Source organism: Diprion similis, chromosome 6 (assembly GCF_021155765.1).
Source record: "Diprion similis isolate iyDipSimi1 chromosome 6, iyDipSimi1.1, whole genome shotgun sequence".
NCBI classification, from domain to species: Eukaryota; Metazoa; Arthropoda; class Insecta; order Hymenoptera; family Diprionidae; genus Diprion; species Diprion similis.
In genome coordinates this window covers 16,263,034-16,278,551 of record NC_060110.1, presented here as the reverse complement: position 1 = coordinate 16,278,551, position 15,518 = coordinate 16,263,034, and the positions used below count along the sequence as shown (strand labels likewise).

At 40.9% G+C, this 15,518-nt stretch overlaps 2 protein-coding genes across 3 annotated transcripts; one reads left to right on the top strand and one right to left on the bottom strand.

Moving 5' to 3' along the window:
* Positions 1-1,885: 1,885 nt before the first annotated feature.
* LOC124406435 (odorant receptor coreceptor) lies at positions 1,886-9,582 on the bottom strand. Of its 2 annotated transcripts, XM_046881840.1 has the most exons (9): positions 9,400-9,582; positions 8,104-8,247; positions 7,481-7,864; positions 7,097-7,351; positions 6,738-6,976; positions 3,484-3,583; positions 3,285-3,389; positions 3,040-3,195; positions 1,886-2,042 (listed from the first exon to the last, which is right to left on the bottom strand). In XM_046881840.1, the coding sequence occupies exons 2-9, from the start codon at positions 8,245-8,247 to the stop codon at positions 1,992-1,994; spliced, it is 1,434 nt and encodes a 477-aa protein (XP_046737796.1). In that variant the 5' UTR covers positions 9,400-9,582; the 3' UTR covers positions 1,886-1,991. The 2 variants fall into 2 exon arrangements, with proteins under 2 accessions (XP_046737796.1, XP_046737795.1); XM_046881839.1 differs by lacking the exon at positions 9,400-9,582 and having other exon boundaries at positions 8,104-8,253.
* Positions 5,859-14,966, top strand: LOC124406434. Its single transcript, XM_046881838.1, has 7 exons — positions 5,859-5,911; positions 12,516-12,604; positions 12,761-13,167; positions 13,292-13,661; positions 13,741-14,015; positions 14,081-14,383; positions 14,482-14,966. Exons 2-7 carry the CDS (start codon positions 12,523-12,525, stop codon positions 14,506-14,508), a joined length of 1,464 nt encoding a protein of 487 aa, XP_046737794.1. The 5' UTR covers positions 5,859-5,911; positions 12,516-12,522; the 3' UTR covers positions 14,509-14,966.
* Positions 14,967-15,518: the final 552 nt, after the last annotated feature.

Below are 15,518 nucleotides of genomic sequence, written 5' to 3'. Positions count from 1 at the left end.
TAAGATTGATAAAAATGCACTTCACTTCGCTTGAGAAGTTGGAAATCGATATTTGGCAGGATTCGGTGTGTGCAATAGTTTTTATACCTATGCGGCGGAAAAGCGGCTTGCTAGGAGCCTGATGAAATATTTGTTTGAAAAAGTTCCCGAAACACGCATACCTGCCGCGCACGCAAAGGGAACAGAAAACTCGTACTACTTAATGTTTGAATGTTTTATTAGATAAATATATATAGAATAGATTTACATAGAAAGAACAGCTGGGAGTGTGGGAAATTGAATCATTAAATCAACACTTTTGAACGCCGTTGCAATAACAATTCAGAGCACGTGGATTACCAAACAGCTCTATTCGCCGTGCTAATATAACATGCCAGCACGCAGCACCCTTGCTTAACACGACTCTTGTAAGTATTATTAACTTATATATATATATATATATATATATATATATATATATTACTTGGTAAATTATAAATATTTTATATCCTAATGCTTAGATTTATGTTACATTCCGTTACATTATTATCTTTAATCGAATTCTGCTGCACTTGCAAAGCATTGACTTTTTTCCCGAGATATATAGTCGAGAGTGTAAGAGTTTGGTGCCTCGTGGTATTATTATTTTGAAGTATAAATACACGTACTTAACTTTTTGGGTCAGAAAAAGAAAACCTATCTTAGAATGTATATAGGTACGTGGAAACGTGTTAAAATTCGGAATTATGTCTTCGTTGTAGAATTAGGTCACTAATGCACGTCCGCGAATCATACAGTTATTTAAAATACTTATAGTAATAAATCAAAGGGGTTCACGATGAGGAAAAAGGAAGAATGTTACGATTTACTTTCACGTTATCATAATTCACGTATTATTTTATAAATTGATAGTAGGTAAGACAGTAACTATTTGGTCAGTTAACTTAGCGTGCAAAAATTATTTAAACACTATTGACTACCAATTTTGATTTCCCGATAACCTTTCAGGAGTATACTTATTTTTGTAGTCATTTACATGGTTCCGTAACGCAAGTATCATCGTTACTATCTTCAAATTCTCTCTTAATTATTATGTGTTTCGTTACTTTGTCAAGGCATTTCGTATCACATTCACATGTGTACGATTCAATTAAAGTCTACCGATAAATTCTAATTATAACATAATACAATTCAAAAAATATTTCACCTAAATATAAGCCTATAAGACAAGAGTAAAGTAGACATGAGTTAAGTAGACAAGAGTAAGATGCCTTTCGCCTTGAAACAAAATTATGTGGATTTAAAGAAAAAGCTTAATACCCCGTAGAGATTCCCACAGTAGCACTCGGTATAATGTTTACGTATTTACATACACAGTTGAAAGTTTTTCCAAAAAAATTGTATTTTTTAATATGGTTAGGAACGAGAAATAAACTGCTAGACTATATTGCTGGTTAGGAGAATAAAATTTTTAAAACTACAATAACATTAATTCTCACGTATAAATATAAGCTTAGCGTAATGTTTCCCCGTTGAGCCCTAAAATATAGACCTCTCTCTCTCTCTCTCTCTCTCTTTTATGCCCAAAACCTTGCAATTATAAACGATCAGAACTTGATTTTATTTTTCATTTATGACTCACAACTGTCGAGTAAGATTAAACAATTTTCAAACTGTTCATTCAAAATCTCGACAGTTTGCATCGAGACAGAAAAATTCATTCAAGTATTGCATATCGGTTGATATTCACCAACGTATGTAATAACTTGAAAACTGATCATTTTATCTGCCCAAAGTTTAGTTTAGATTTTATACGTATCACGCTTTTCCATTCAAGTAATAATTTAATACTGGTATTCCCTTCTGTTACTAAACTTTATAAGGCACCACGAAGTGAGAGTGAAATCTCAAGTAGAATTAAAGAAAAAAAAAACCACAATTGAATGAACCCCCCGCGAATTAGGGGAGCAAGAGAACTCACTTTAGCTCTATGGCGGATGGTGATCGCGGATTTAGCCGAGCTGCATCAGCACCATGAAGTAAGTAACCACCGCCCCAACAACCTGTGAATAATTAATTTCATTAATGAAATGATCACACCGCGGTTGTAATTATACTAAGCTAACCCTGACACCCGCCGATGGTTAATTTCAAGAATGTACTGCGTGTTTCTGCGTGGTTTTCACGAAGCAGGAGCTACACCGTGGCGTAAAACCGAGTGCATATTACATCAGATATCAGAATAATATCTGTGAAAATATTGTAATATTGTCGACTGAGTCGTATTCGAACTTCTACTACCGGGTAGGCACAAATATAATACTTTCTACACAATGCTGTTTACGGATTTCTGATCTAACAATAAGAACTGGAGGAATATTGAAAATAATGGCCGCATCTCATTCAGCTGTGGATACCAAGTTCAGCGAGTCATTTTTATGGCGCACATAAAATGGATCTGTGGCGACGCTTAATAATTCTTTAGAAAAAAGTGATACTACAGTTTATGCTGGACGAGTACAATATACAGTAGATCTAACTTCTGGTAAAAAAAAAAAAAAAAAAAAAAAGAACTGCTCGACACTTTTTACCGCCAGATCATATCAGTCTTATGTTGTAGAGTCAGTGCTGTGTGACAGATTATCTGCATAAAAAGGCGTCCGGAAGTTCTAGATTTCCCTCTAGACCATCATCTGCAAAACGAGACTGTCGACCCGTCGAGCACATTCAACCGTATGCTATTTACACTGTTCGTATTACTTGTACATTATTTTATCCATCCTCAAGAAATATTTTTTCGCGAAATCGTCGAAACTCCTTTTCCACGTTTGGAAATGTCCACAGCTGCTTAAAATTTTTCATTTTCCTAAATTCACATTCCAGTAATATGTTTTTTACGCTCTATTTTCATTATTATTTACACCATAAAGTTTGAATTTTTCACGGCCAGCTAGTTGCAATTCTACCAAGTGTTGGAACAACTATTTGATCACCAATAATACTTTCAGTATTACGTAGAAAACAGTCACATCGACAGTGTACATTTTTATCGTCACTTACCGACGCGAACAAGTCCAAAGAAACCGTGAAGAACTTGGCACCGGAAATTGTCATGGCCTTTTGACACTGCTGACAAACAATTTGAACGAACGTCTTCGCCTCCTCAGATCCATCGTACCACTGGCAGGAGTAGGCGGCATCCATAACCGATGAACTCTGTAATTAGCAAAATATTCCCCTGGAGTAAAATCTATTGGACGGTTATTAATTTGTCTCATTTCAATTAAGAGTCTAACGAGACTTACCTCTTCAATCAGTCGGTTTCCAAATATGCAGAAGAGAAACACTTGTCCCAGACTGTAGAGGATGTAACCCATGACACCCAATGAATATACATCAAAGCCAGAAATCTGTTTTGGGCAAATTAACGCTCTTGTACTTTCATTGGGATTTCTATATTCGTAAGTAACGGCGCAGTATTACAGATTGGTTGGGTGAGAATACCTTTGTTGCTTGATAAGCGAGCAGAGTGAGGGTAATTGTGGCTATCAACATGTGGATAAGTAGGGCAAACCCATAAGTATCCCCGACGGCTGTTACGAGTCTGAAAAACAATAGTGCAACATGTATAATACGAGACCGTGAACCATCTTTGTGCTATAAATTATTCGATTCCATTTCGTAAATACGTCAGGATTATTCGTGAATAACCGTTGAAGGTTTATTTTTCTTTTAGTCGTGGGTGGGTGAAAATTTAGAAATCCGCTCCATCATTACAAAATGTATACAAATTGATGAACGTGTGTTTGCGTTATAGCTCGCTGGATCATGTTATTGTAATTTCTGAGAAAGATCACACCACAGGACGATGCCGTTAATGTAGGCGAAGAAGCTACCAGAGTCCTGGTACCACCCACTTGAGAGACGACGTCGTGGCCTAACCGCCCCTAAGATAACTTGGTTGCTATTGTCGTTTTGCTTGAATATTTCAAGCACAGCTCTTCCAGCGTGCTATCGCAAGCTTGTAGAGCGAGGAAGGCGTGTCTTTACCATTCTACAACATGTGGTAGTTCACCGCGACGCGAAGTCGCCTTTTAAGCATTTCCCCCGATTCGTAAAAGGTAAAAGCCCCGCAACTTTGAGGTAAAAAAATAACAGAACAAAAGGATGGCTCGATTAAATAAACGTGTGCCATTACTTTACGCACGAGTGGTTTAAATTCATGGGGAGTGAACGTCTGGGTGGATACCGAGACGATTTTCCAGTCCCGCCTCAAAGAAATTTATTACGTTTTCTTTCGTGGCCTCGGGGTTGACTTCGATATTGTTATCTCGGTCACGAAACCCGTTCACGTCAGAAATATGATGATCCAATTCGTCGGTTTTTTTTAGGCAGATGATGGGGTGAGGGGAGGGAGGGAGGGGATTACCTCATGGAAATCAAACCTCATCTCGGGGGAGGCAAAATTCGACCTGACAAGACGAAGAAACGAAAATCACCGCGTCAAAGTCCAGCATCCGGTGAGTTTAATTGAATTGTACAAAGACTGTCGCATCATCGTCAGAGACGCCAGCTTCTGTCTAGTGTCGATAATAATTCGCTTTGCTTGGCTTCCGAAAGGTATTTATGTGCCATTACACACGATATTCTTTTTTTTTACTGTGTAAATACAGCAGATTCGAAGGGTCTGATATAAAATCAGGCACATGTTTTCCTTTCGCAATCCGGAAATGTAAAGCAAAGCCCTTTGAAGTCTGTGAAAGAAGATTAGGCTGTCAAAATAGCATTTGCTTTGCTTCTTTGAGCCACGTACGGTCGGATAAAAGGAAAAGGAATTTCTGTACACGCTCTGAAGTGAACGTATGATCGTCCCGGGATCGACCGTTCCGCCCTTGCTCCCGACGTTTTTTCTTCATATTATACGTGGGTTCTGTCATCGACTGCTGTCATCCCTTCTTCCCCCATCCCTTCACGACCGTCGTGTGGTCGCATACGTTCTCCACACCCCACAAATTGAACACCACACACCGACTCGCCACACCAGCGGTCAATATCTCGCTCACATTCGCTCTTGCGATTAATACTTGACCACTGTGGGAGTTCTGACAGACGTCTGGTTGTTTCTCTGTCGTATATATAGATCTGTATATGTATAGTTCGAAATGGAATTGTGCGACGAGGCTGGACAGGGATGGAGTGCAATAAGGGTGCAAGAAAAATTGGCGAATAATGGAAAGAGGATACAGTTGTGCCCCATATCACAAACACATTGGTATCGCGCTAGTAGCACATAGGTATACAAATGCATACCATAAAATTTGCTTCATTTTTTGAGAAGATGTATGACTTTGTCGGACCTAGAACCGTTGTATAATATTTACCATGCTGGATTTACCCAGCATCTGAGAAAAGCCATAATTTAATCATTACCGATCGAGTTTCAAACCCTTACTAAAAATTTCAAGACTCCAGACGAAATGTTTTCGAGTAGGTTCAAAGTGTTTTATTAAATATGCAGTCGAATAGCGAGTGGCGATCAAATATGAATTTCGCCGCTCAGCTATTCAAGGCATTTGCATCTCACATATTGGAAAGACTTTGACCTACTTTGACCAGGGTGAGTGATTATTGCTTTTTCTCTTTCATAAATTAATTGACGAAACATTTGCAACGATTTTCTTCAATATCTTTCTTTTTTCTAGCTCTTTTTTATCGCTTCGTCCAAAGGTGACGTAAAGTGGATGTCAAACAGTTCGTGCTTGGATTGTATCATGCGATTCTAAAATCAGTCTGAAAGAAAAAAAATCAAACTTTGTTTGCTCAAGTGCTTATGTCGGGCATATGAATTTCTCTTTTATTTCCACAGTCAAAGCAACTGAGCATATGAGCATTCAACAGCAGTCATTGAGAAAGTCTCGCATCATGTTGTAGCGTAAGTTTCAACATCAAACAGTGAGATTTCTTTTAAATAAAGACTAAAACATGTTCTATCCACTGTGCTGTGTACACACGTCAGCTGCGGCTCCTCTTTTACCCATTACTCTCCATTTTGGCAGCCTGTGGCCATAATACCAGACACCACATGTACAGTGATGTTACTTTCAAAGACCGTGACTTGCAATAATTGCACATGACATAGTCACGTAACCTCACACTGCCGCCGAATCGTGCACTGACTTTTACGAGTAAGAATCTGACCTACGTTCACATGGCCACAGGTCACAAATTTCAGTAAACATGACAAAAACAGAGAAAACTGACCGTACGTTATTCGAAAGCATAAAATTGAACTGCCCATGTGAACCGATTTTTCACTTTTCTAAAATGAAAAGGGATCTTTCTGTTGCAGAATCTCCTTGATAGAGCTGTAAAAAATCGGGACAACATTCGTTGGATAAATGAACCATAGCTTACGGTTTTTATTGTGAGCAGTCGTCATGTAAAAGCGGTTACACATACCGACTAGAAAATTAAAGTTACTTCTCCTTGGCTATCGACGTGTTTGTCATGAATGATGCACCGGACGAATCTCCCCTCCGTAAATTACCTGCGTATGGATTTCCTACCCTCTTTCAACGACTATTCAGAGCGTGGATATCTGGAATCTATTTCTCGGTCACCCCAAGTTTTTCTTATCGCAAAATTTCGACTGCGAATTGGCTAATCCTTACCTCGATCCACTTTACAATTGATGGTGCATTTTTTCCGGCTCTAATAATCTGTCGCCAAAAATTGAATGCAGAATAACATAGGCTCACCTCACGACATGCTTGTGCCTTTCAACCCAGTACTTGATCGCACTTCTGACCAATATTTCTTGCTTCTTGGTCAGCCCGTTCGGGCCGACTCCACCACTGAAACCGAGGCCTGTCGTGGATCTGAACGTGGCCGTGAAATCTTGTCTGTTGCTGTAAATCCCTCTCAAATCCATGTCCAGTACGTCGTTTTCGGATGGCGGCGGGGGTTGATTGTCTCTCAAGTGGTCGGTACTTCCAGCCTGCGGAGTGATGGGAAAAAATTAACCACTTCGAAGCGTGTCGAGTATATCAACTTGAGCGGAGTCAAAAGCTTGTCACCGAATAACGCAGACGTATAGATACGAATAGATTCAGCTTACTTTGAATAAATCGTTACTGTGCGGAACAACCGTGTCCAACGTTGCACTCAGCTCTATCAGCGGCTTCATTATTTGCTTCAGGTGCTGGATCTGCTCGCAGGCAAAAAGTAGCCAAGAGCAAAGGAGCACGTCCATCATGTTGGCGTCCATCAGACAAACCAGGATCCAGTAGAATTGATATATCAATGTGGCGACGTGAGCCATGCCGTGGCTGGCGTCGTAAGGGTACCAGGACCGCAGCATCAGCCTTGGTATCTACAAAGTTTTCCAAGTTCATACGGTACCTGTTTCCTAAAACTTTCGGACGACAGCCTCCCTTCCTTTTTTTTTCTCCCTTTCGATTTGTCGATCGAAAGGCGAAGGTTATTAGCGAGGGTGCGTTACCTCGATGGTCGTTGTCTCGTTCGTTTCCTTGTCGACGATTGTCTTCACGGAATCACCCATGAAGGTGAGACCGGTCCACGCGAGAACCGAAATCAGGGTTGCGGCTATTACGCAAGTTAAAAGACGTCTATTTTTCGATAGTGCGATGGCATGGTATCGAGCGTTACTTTCGGCAAACAAAGGGTGGCTGTTCGGATTGTTCCAAACTCCCAACGTCCGATAAAACATTTTACTCCTCACGGCGGCGTATATCAGCTTTGTTAAGCTATGCGCGAAGAAGAGGAGCGTTATGGTGTTTGCGGTCATGTCGTCAACGTCATCTCTTTCAAAGAAGAGGTTCAAACCGCATAAAGAAAACTGTAGGAGGATCAAGCCAAGGTGAGCCTGCAAAAGGTCGTTTTATTAGATAAAAAAAGCCGTAAAATACCGAGGTAGCATAAAGAGCATATTTTTTTCACCGATTTACATGTTATCGACGTTAGTTTAGCTCGTAATATTTAATCAGACATACGTAATTATATTATTGCATCGGCGGTCTTGACTGATCGCGTATTTATTCTATAGTTCTGTCTTTTGTGATTCTGATAATCAATCTGAGAATAAAACCGAGTACAGTGGCTTACGAAGCAGTAGATTTTATGAAACAACTTTATATTGCTTCCTCCCGCGTCGTTGTAATATTGAAAGAAGAAATGGCCAGTGAACTGCATGATCCGAATATTCGGCATCAGGTCTGCCACGAGACCTTGCTGTTTGTATTTCATCATCTGCATAAAAAATTAGTCAACGAATAGTTATTTAATATCTTCTACATGACGCCTGGCTTCTGCTAAATGATGTGGCATAACATGCCAGGTGTGCAAGCTGAACGCGAAATGAATAGCATTACGTCGTCATATTCCAGCATATCGTCAAACCTTAAACGAATTATTTCTACAGTATTAAACTTCACATTTCTATTTTTCTTGTGCTTAGGTTCGTACGCGGATCTAGTTAAATAGTGGACTACCAGGAAAATTTGCAAAACCAAAATTAGATCCGATTCTGATCACGGACGTGATCGAATTTCAAAAAGTTCCAAAACTAAGAATTTTCGTAAAAGACTTATGAAGCACCACGAAATATAAATAACAGATGCAATTCTATCAGGCAGGAAAATCATAACGCAAATTTTTCATCCAGTGAAATTATGCTTATAAAAATTGCTCGTGTGGAAAATAAAATCCGATCGATATAGGAGGCTGTAATTAGACACACTTACAACGTAGCAAGCGGTGAATATTTCATACGAATTTGAATTTACAATAAAATACAAAATGTCAGATGAAATGTGATCTCATAAATCGCTAGAATAGCAAAAAATTCACGCAGTCTTCGTCATGAATTCTGAATCCTAGCGACAAATACTGGCAAGAAAATTATATAATTGAGTGCTCGATTCGCCCTGTTTCACATTTATTCAGTGCATTAATTAAGAAGGTATACTTTGAGCGTGATGATATTTTTCGCTAAATTTCTTTTGCATGAAATTCAACTCTGAATTCTGCCTCATTCTGAGTTACAAATTCTGCATTCTTCCTTTCATTCCGTATGCAATGTGCAATTAACAGCGTATTCATTCTCTGCCGATTCTTACCGGGCAGTAATTCTATTAAATTCCTGTGAGTACAAAATGGCGTATTCTATAGTTTCCCTGGGGAATTTTTATGCATTAGCCAAGTTGATTTTTCAATTCGGTATATTGAAAGTGCAGCTCGAACTTGAAGAGGGTAACAGTTTCGTATCAACGGCATTCGTCTGGACATAGGTGCTCTGGTTTCGTCCGCGTCGTGGTGCTGGTGTATAAATTGAAATGATTCGAACTTGAACGTGAATGCGAAAGAATCCGGCAAACTCTGTTCTGTAATAAAAACTCTTACCTTGAGGCCTGTGTGTACTAATCCAAAACCACGCGAGAGAAATGAAAAGCGATAAACCGTGCGGACCGTGCAGGTACTCTATAAACCCTCGACGAGGCAGCTGGCGAACAAGGAGGTCGTAAGATGACAACAAGGTGACCGCGAGGTGGACTCGGAGAATTGCGCGCAAACGCTTGCCCGCCTCTGTTGCAACGCTTTGCGTCAAGAGGGTCGCGGACATCCGCCGTCCCTCGGAGACGCCCAACGTGGTCCAATGATAGCTTCACCTTTGCGCGCAACCGCTTCTGCGTTCTTGATGCACTCCTCGTTGTTTCACCGCCATACTCTTTTTTTATTAACTAAATATCATGTTGTTAGTGTCCTTCTCTACGGCGCTAATTGTTCATGATTATACCAACTCCTGCGATTATTCTTCACAGTATCTACCTCACGATCATTTTCGTTCATCATTCTCACTGTTTACAGTCCGAAAACATATTTTAATGTTTTGCTCCAAGTTAGTCACGGAGATTTCTGTTGGCTTTCAACTTGAATTTTTTCAAACCACATTCTTCACGAATTCTGCTGCAAATTCTGTGTAAAGTTTTAAACTAGTCGAAAAGATATGTATAGAATTAGGGCTTGTTTTTTTCGATATTCCACTACCACGTCTAAATGATAATCCTACGTAGGTATAAATGTTTCGTTTCGATCTGTATGTATATTCTGAATTACTAAACAGATCGTTACGGCTATCAAGCTACTCGGCAAGTCCCGCAAGTCAAAGAATATTAAATTCAACCCAATTTAATGTTGAGTTCGGGATTGGCGAGGATAGCCTATCGTATGAAAGTCAAATTAACTGTGCCCTACATTTGAACTACTAACAGAATTTATAACTACTCACCATTTATACTAATGGGTAGTTATATTACCGGGTCACCCACTGGAGACATTACCCTGGGATCACTAATGTAAATATATACCTCCGTGTACTCCAATGACATAAAATTCAAACCACCTTACATCCCTGAAGTGGAAAAGGTCCCATTCAATTTGCCAGAATGACAGTTCAAAAGCCACCTCAACCACGTCTGCTCAACGTCGGTCGTAAATATCAGCACAAAAAACTATTTACGAATTTCCTTCTTCACTCCTCCTTATGTGTAACTAATACTCAAAACTTGTATTTCGGTGACAAAACAACATTCGTGACTATTAGTACCAGAAGCCATTTGCAAATCTCCGCCGTTCGAAATTATCATAATATCCAAAACTTGTTTTCCACTGTCAAAACAAGGCTTGTAACGACATTATTATATAGCAATAATAACCCGTCTTAGATTAGGACAAATATCTCGAACGATAAATAGGCGAACGAAATTCGGCTATACGTGGTCACGTGACTGGTGTAGACGGAATGTCTACATCTATGTGAGCCGATCTGCGATGATCTATAAATCGTAAAGACGTGATCACATGTACCGTGCAGTGTGCTAAGAAAGATAATTTTTAATGTCACGTTCAGTTTTTTGGGCTGTAGTGATACCATAATGAGGATTCTAGCGTGCACATGACTCATTAATTTGAACTAAAGGACTCGATGTCAATGTTGGGACCCCTGATTTTTACATATCCGTTCTACGCGTCTGTGTCTGCACTGACCCATTGAACAGTCCCACGACTTAAAACGATGTAGGTAGTGTGTAAGGCAAAGCCTTACAGTTTGTCCTCCAAGCATTCCTAGACAAGACTGTTTCATTATTTACAGGCATTAACTCTAACGCTATTATACGTATTAAGGACGACGTCAACGGCGCTGTTTCGGGTACTGACGATGGTGCTCGTGCCAGTGTCGTCATGTACCATTAATGTGTAGGTAACCAGCACCTTGGAATTCTTTTTTAATCGATCTATCACTTGATATAAACGGCATACTATAGTCTTGGCCACGTGGAAATTGCATAAGTAATAGAAAGCGTTTTTAACAATAAAATAATGTGCGAAACAGATGCGTATAAAAACGATAAAAACGTATTTTGGATACTCCGCAAAATTTGATGGTACGAATCTCAGAGTCGAAAATATCGATTGTAAATGATCCCGGTGACAGGTTGATTCGAATATCGTGAATCCGTAAAGGAGGGTCTTAAAATGGGCCCAATCTATTTGTAGAACCGTCTTGAGAGATTCAAGCTCAGAGGTGGCTCAAAGCCTCTTGAATTATGCAGGTTGGATCCGAGGTTTGATCGCGACTCCACCTGAGAAGGCGTTGCAAACGTCGGGAGAAAAAAATCGACTTGTATATTGTTGCAATTGTTCGTCGTCCAGGAAACTCGAGGTGTTTGATTTTGGACGATTGTTCAGTAGCGTTTCGTAGGTGCCATTATACGGACGTGCAAATAGATTTATCTTAGATTGAATTTTCTGGCGTGTGAGAAGAAGAAGGAAAGGAAGTGTGGAAAGAAACTTGAATTAAACAGCTGCAAAAGTCTATAAACGATCGGTAAATACTCTACTTCCATTACATTACTCACGAGCAAACAAATATTCCCACATATATAGCAGAACGGCCAACTTGTTATTCTTTAACGCAAATAAGTATCCGTACAATTCGGTGGACATTTGTTATTCCACGCTGAAAGATGATTACGTGTAATTCCACTCCCAATTACGTACGAGTTTACTCTTCGGACTAGTTATAATTGTTTACAAATAATTCGGTGAAATCCAAATCCATTATGCGTAAATTTTCCGCTCAGATAAAACTTTTTATTGTTTCAATTTTAATTTCGGCCAAATAATTTGTATAAAAAAAAATATTGAAACTCTGTAACGACGAGTAAAATTTAATTCCTCGTTACAACGAGTTATTTGCGAAACACAGAGTTCCACTGGTATCAATGCATTGAAAAAATCATTTTCACAGCATATAATTTACCTAATAAAATAACAGACACTGTGTATATAATATTAAACCGATAACATATGCTGGGGTGTGCAATTGTTTTTTTTAACAAAAGAACAGCGGTTAGTTGCTATTTGAAACACGACTCTATTGTCTTGACAAATTTTTATCTACCGAAAAGATTTAGCGACACGTACCTCGAAGTAACACGAATCTATTCTCTCTCCAGCTTTACAATGTTCAAATCATTGCTCGTGTTTGGACTGATGGTGGCGATTGCTGCCAACTCTGGTTACGCCTTCGTCGTAGACCGATCAGGTATGAATAATTTTTCGAAACACAAAATACGAAGAAGTGAAGTAAATTGAATAAAACAGAAATTGGAAAATAATTGAACCAGCCATAGAGGCTTCAATAAAAAATTCTATTTCTGGGTGAATTGTCACTGACAATTGTTTTCTCCATTTTCTTCAGCCGCAGCAGCATGGGACACAGCGCCAAGCTTGGACGCCGAACAAAGGACATCAGTGGACCAGATGTTGAATGGCAAGATGCAAGTGACCGGAATGAACAAAATCCTGCAGGCTTCGGACACGAAGAAGTCTGCAAAACACGTTGACGAGTCGGCCGCTGAGGATCCGTCCAGGGAGAAGCGGTCCGAGGCTGTAATCATTTCATCGGACAGCGCCAGTCGCGGTACCAAATCGCTGAAGGAACCAAAGGACGCTCTGAACGGCCTTTTCGAGGAAAACGCCGGGAAGGATGCCGATCTTCCGCGCAACGTTGTGCTACTACTGATAGACGAAACCAGCCAGAACAAAGAGGAACTGTGGAACACTTTCGGAAGCAAGCATGACTTCCCCGTTCAAGGACTGCTGCAGGTAACGTTACGAATCGTTGACGGAGCTCATGGATGTCTAATTATAAATTAATAATTGAAAACTCCTCTTCAGTTCTGGTAATCATTTTTATTATACATAAAATGGCAAATAACCTACTTTACAGAGCTGTCGCAACAACGACAACATTCCCTTAAAGTACAACCGTCAAGACGACCCGATGGCGCTGCTTAGGAAAGACAAGGACTGCGAGTGCGAGCACTTCCTGCGAGCCAACATTGGAGCTCTGCTTTCCTGGGCTCGACACGCCAAGGTGATGACAACCGGAGCCGTCTCAGCGACAAACTTCTCCATCCCCGCAGCCCTCGGCTATGACGGTCCCTCAGGTATTGCCAAGGAGATGAACGAGGCCGATGAGAACAACGTGAAACGAGATGCCCGACACTCGAGACCCGAGCTGCACGACGTATGGCGTCTAATCGATCTCGACAGGCAGCCTGGAACACTTCCGACATCAGCTTCGTCCAAGCCCGAGGGTAAAGCCGCACATTTCACGCTAGAAGGCAGAACGCAAAAGATAATGTGAACCAGTGTCTCACATCTCGCTAATTTCAGGAGCCGCCGATGGAATGTGGGACGTCTTCGACATGTTCTCCAGGATTCGTCTGGCCTTCTTCAGGAGCCTCCTTGACTCTCTCGGCGGTAACCTTGGCGCCCAAGAAGATGAGTTCCCTCCGCGTCGACCATCTCCTCTGCAGTCAAACCTCGTCGACTTGGTCAGTGACACAATCAAGGAACTGAAGTCAGCCTCAAACGAGAAGGGTTACATGCTGGTCGCCGCTGCTCCTGGAAACGATCTCTCATCAACCGTCGAGCTGCTAACTCGCGAGGTAACCGCCGACACCACTAAGTTTTTGACTCACTCTTCTACATTGGCATTGCAATAATTTTCCAGACCTCCCCGAAGGACACACTGTTGGTCGTAGCAGGAATCTGCTCCGCCGATAAGAAGCCTGTTCCATTCTACGCCAGCGGACCGGGTGCAAAATCGCTTCTCGAAGCCCGTTCGGTATGGGATCTTCCTGGAGCCATTAAGAGCGCTGTAACCGGAGGTTGCCAAGGTGCCGGATGCAGAGTTCGCCGCCATGATCAGACCTTGCCTGCTTTGCCACGAGTCCCTGGTCTGACGTCGACTGTCGAGGAGGGCGATGCTCCTAGCCTTCGAAGAGTCGAACGACAGGACGATGCCGCAGCGGCGGTACGTGTGTTTCTACCACGCCAAAGTCACAAGTTCCGACAAAGAATATCGATGAATTGAATAAGAGATCTTTTTATCGCTTCCACAGGCGGGCGCAGCTACAGATATTTCGGCTGATGCCGTGACAATGATGCTAGGCCTCGCGACTTCCATCGTGGCGACGCTCGCCGTCAAGTTTTAGAATTGATCCATCTTAAGCCTCGCCTGTCCTCTACCCGCCTCGAAGATCCTTAAACCCTCCCTCGTACTTGGCTGACTGGTTTTGAATATGTGGTTTTGAATATGAATTTGAAATTCCTGTCGCCATTTCGCTTCAATTGATCACCACTCGTGGAGCCGACTACAGCCGCAGCCTGCCTTCGGATCGCTCGGCTAGAGAAGTTGAGTCGGGCTTATGGCGATATCGATCAAGTTCTACATCGACTGCGTTCACAAATTTTTCGCTGACTTTTGTCGACGGAATATGTTTATTTTTTTCGTTTTGGAATAGCCCTGCAGACCATGTTCTTTTGACACTTGTTTTCCCGTCTTTGATTTTGTGTGTATCGTTGAAAATCGTCGAATAAAAATGTTTGCGTTACAATTTCACTCGTTATTTCAATCTTGAATTTATTATCACTCGCATCGTCTATTTTTGGTAAATGCAGGAATAAAATATTTTGTACACCGTTGGTAAATTATCTCATGTATATATGCATAAGTAGTTTTTAATTAGCGAGGAAATCAGAAAGCGTGAAGGTGCTGCGAATTGTGAGTATGACGTCATTTTTCACCGGATTCCATTTTGTGCAAGAAATTAAATGAAAAAAAATTAATAACGAACACACACGCCGTGTCTGACTTCAGATCTATCACATTGTAACGATATCAATTTTTATTCGATACACTATTCTATCCACGACCTGTCCACCTTGACTGGAGCAAAATGAATTACCTTGTCACTTGCATGCACTTGAAACTAGCTATCGCCGGACTTTGTGCATTCAACTACTCGCAGGACAACATTCTACTCACATCTTAGAATATTATCTTTTCATTCAAGCACGTGTCAATCGGATTCGTAATAATACCTAAATCATAATTTGTCAATGATACGTAGTAAAGGTCAATTTTTACCCAAATGAACGATTGACGT

Excerpts from the sequence above, each read along its gene's own strand:
- LOC124406434 (XM_046881838.1), top strand. The coding sequence starts at position 12,523 with ATGTTCAAATCATTGCTCGTGTTTGGACTGATGGTGGCGATTGCTGCC. Across the intron at positions 13,168-13,291 it reads CCGTTCAAGGACTGCTGCAG|AGCTGTCGCAACAACGACAA; the intron begins GTAACGTTACGA and ends CCTACTTTACAG. Across the intron at positions 14,384-14,481 it reads AGGACGATGCCGCAGCGGCG|CTACAGATATTTCGGCTGAT; the intron begins GTACGTGTGTTT and ends AGGCGGGCGCAG.
- LOC124406435 (XM_046881839.1), bottom strand. The coding sequence starts at position 8,253 with ATGCAGATGATGAAATACAAACAGCAAGGTCTCGTGGCAGACCTGATG. Across the intron at positions 3,390-3,483 it reads TCGCTTATCAAGCAACAAAG|ATTTCTGGCTTTGATGTATA; the intron begins GTATTCTCACCC and ends TGCCCAAAACAG. Across the intron at positions 3,196-3,284 it reads GAAACCGACTGATTGAAGAG|AGTTCATCGGTTATGGATGC; the intron begins GTAAGTCTCGTT and ends TGCTAATTACAG.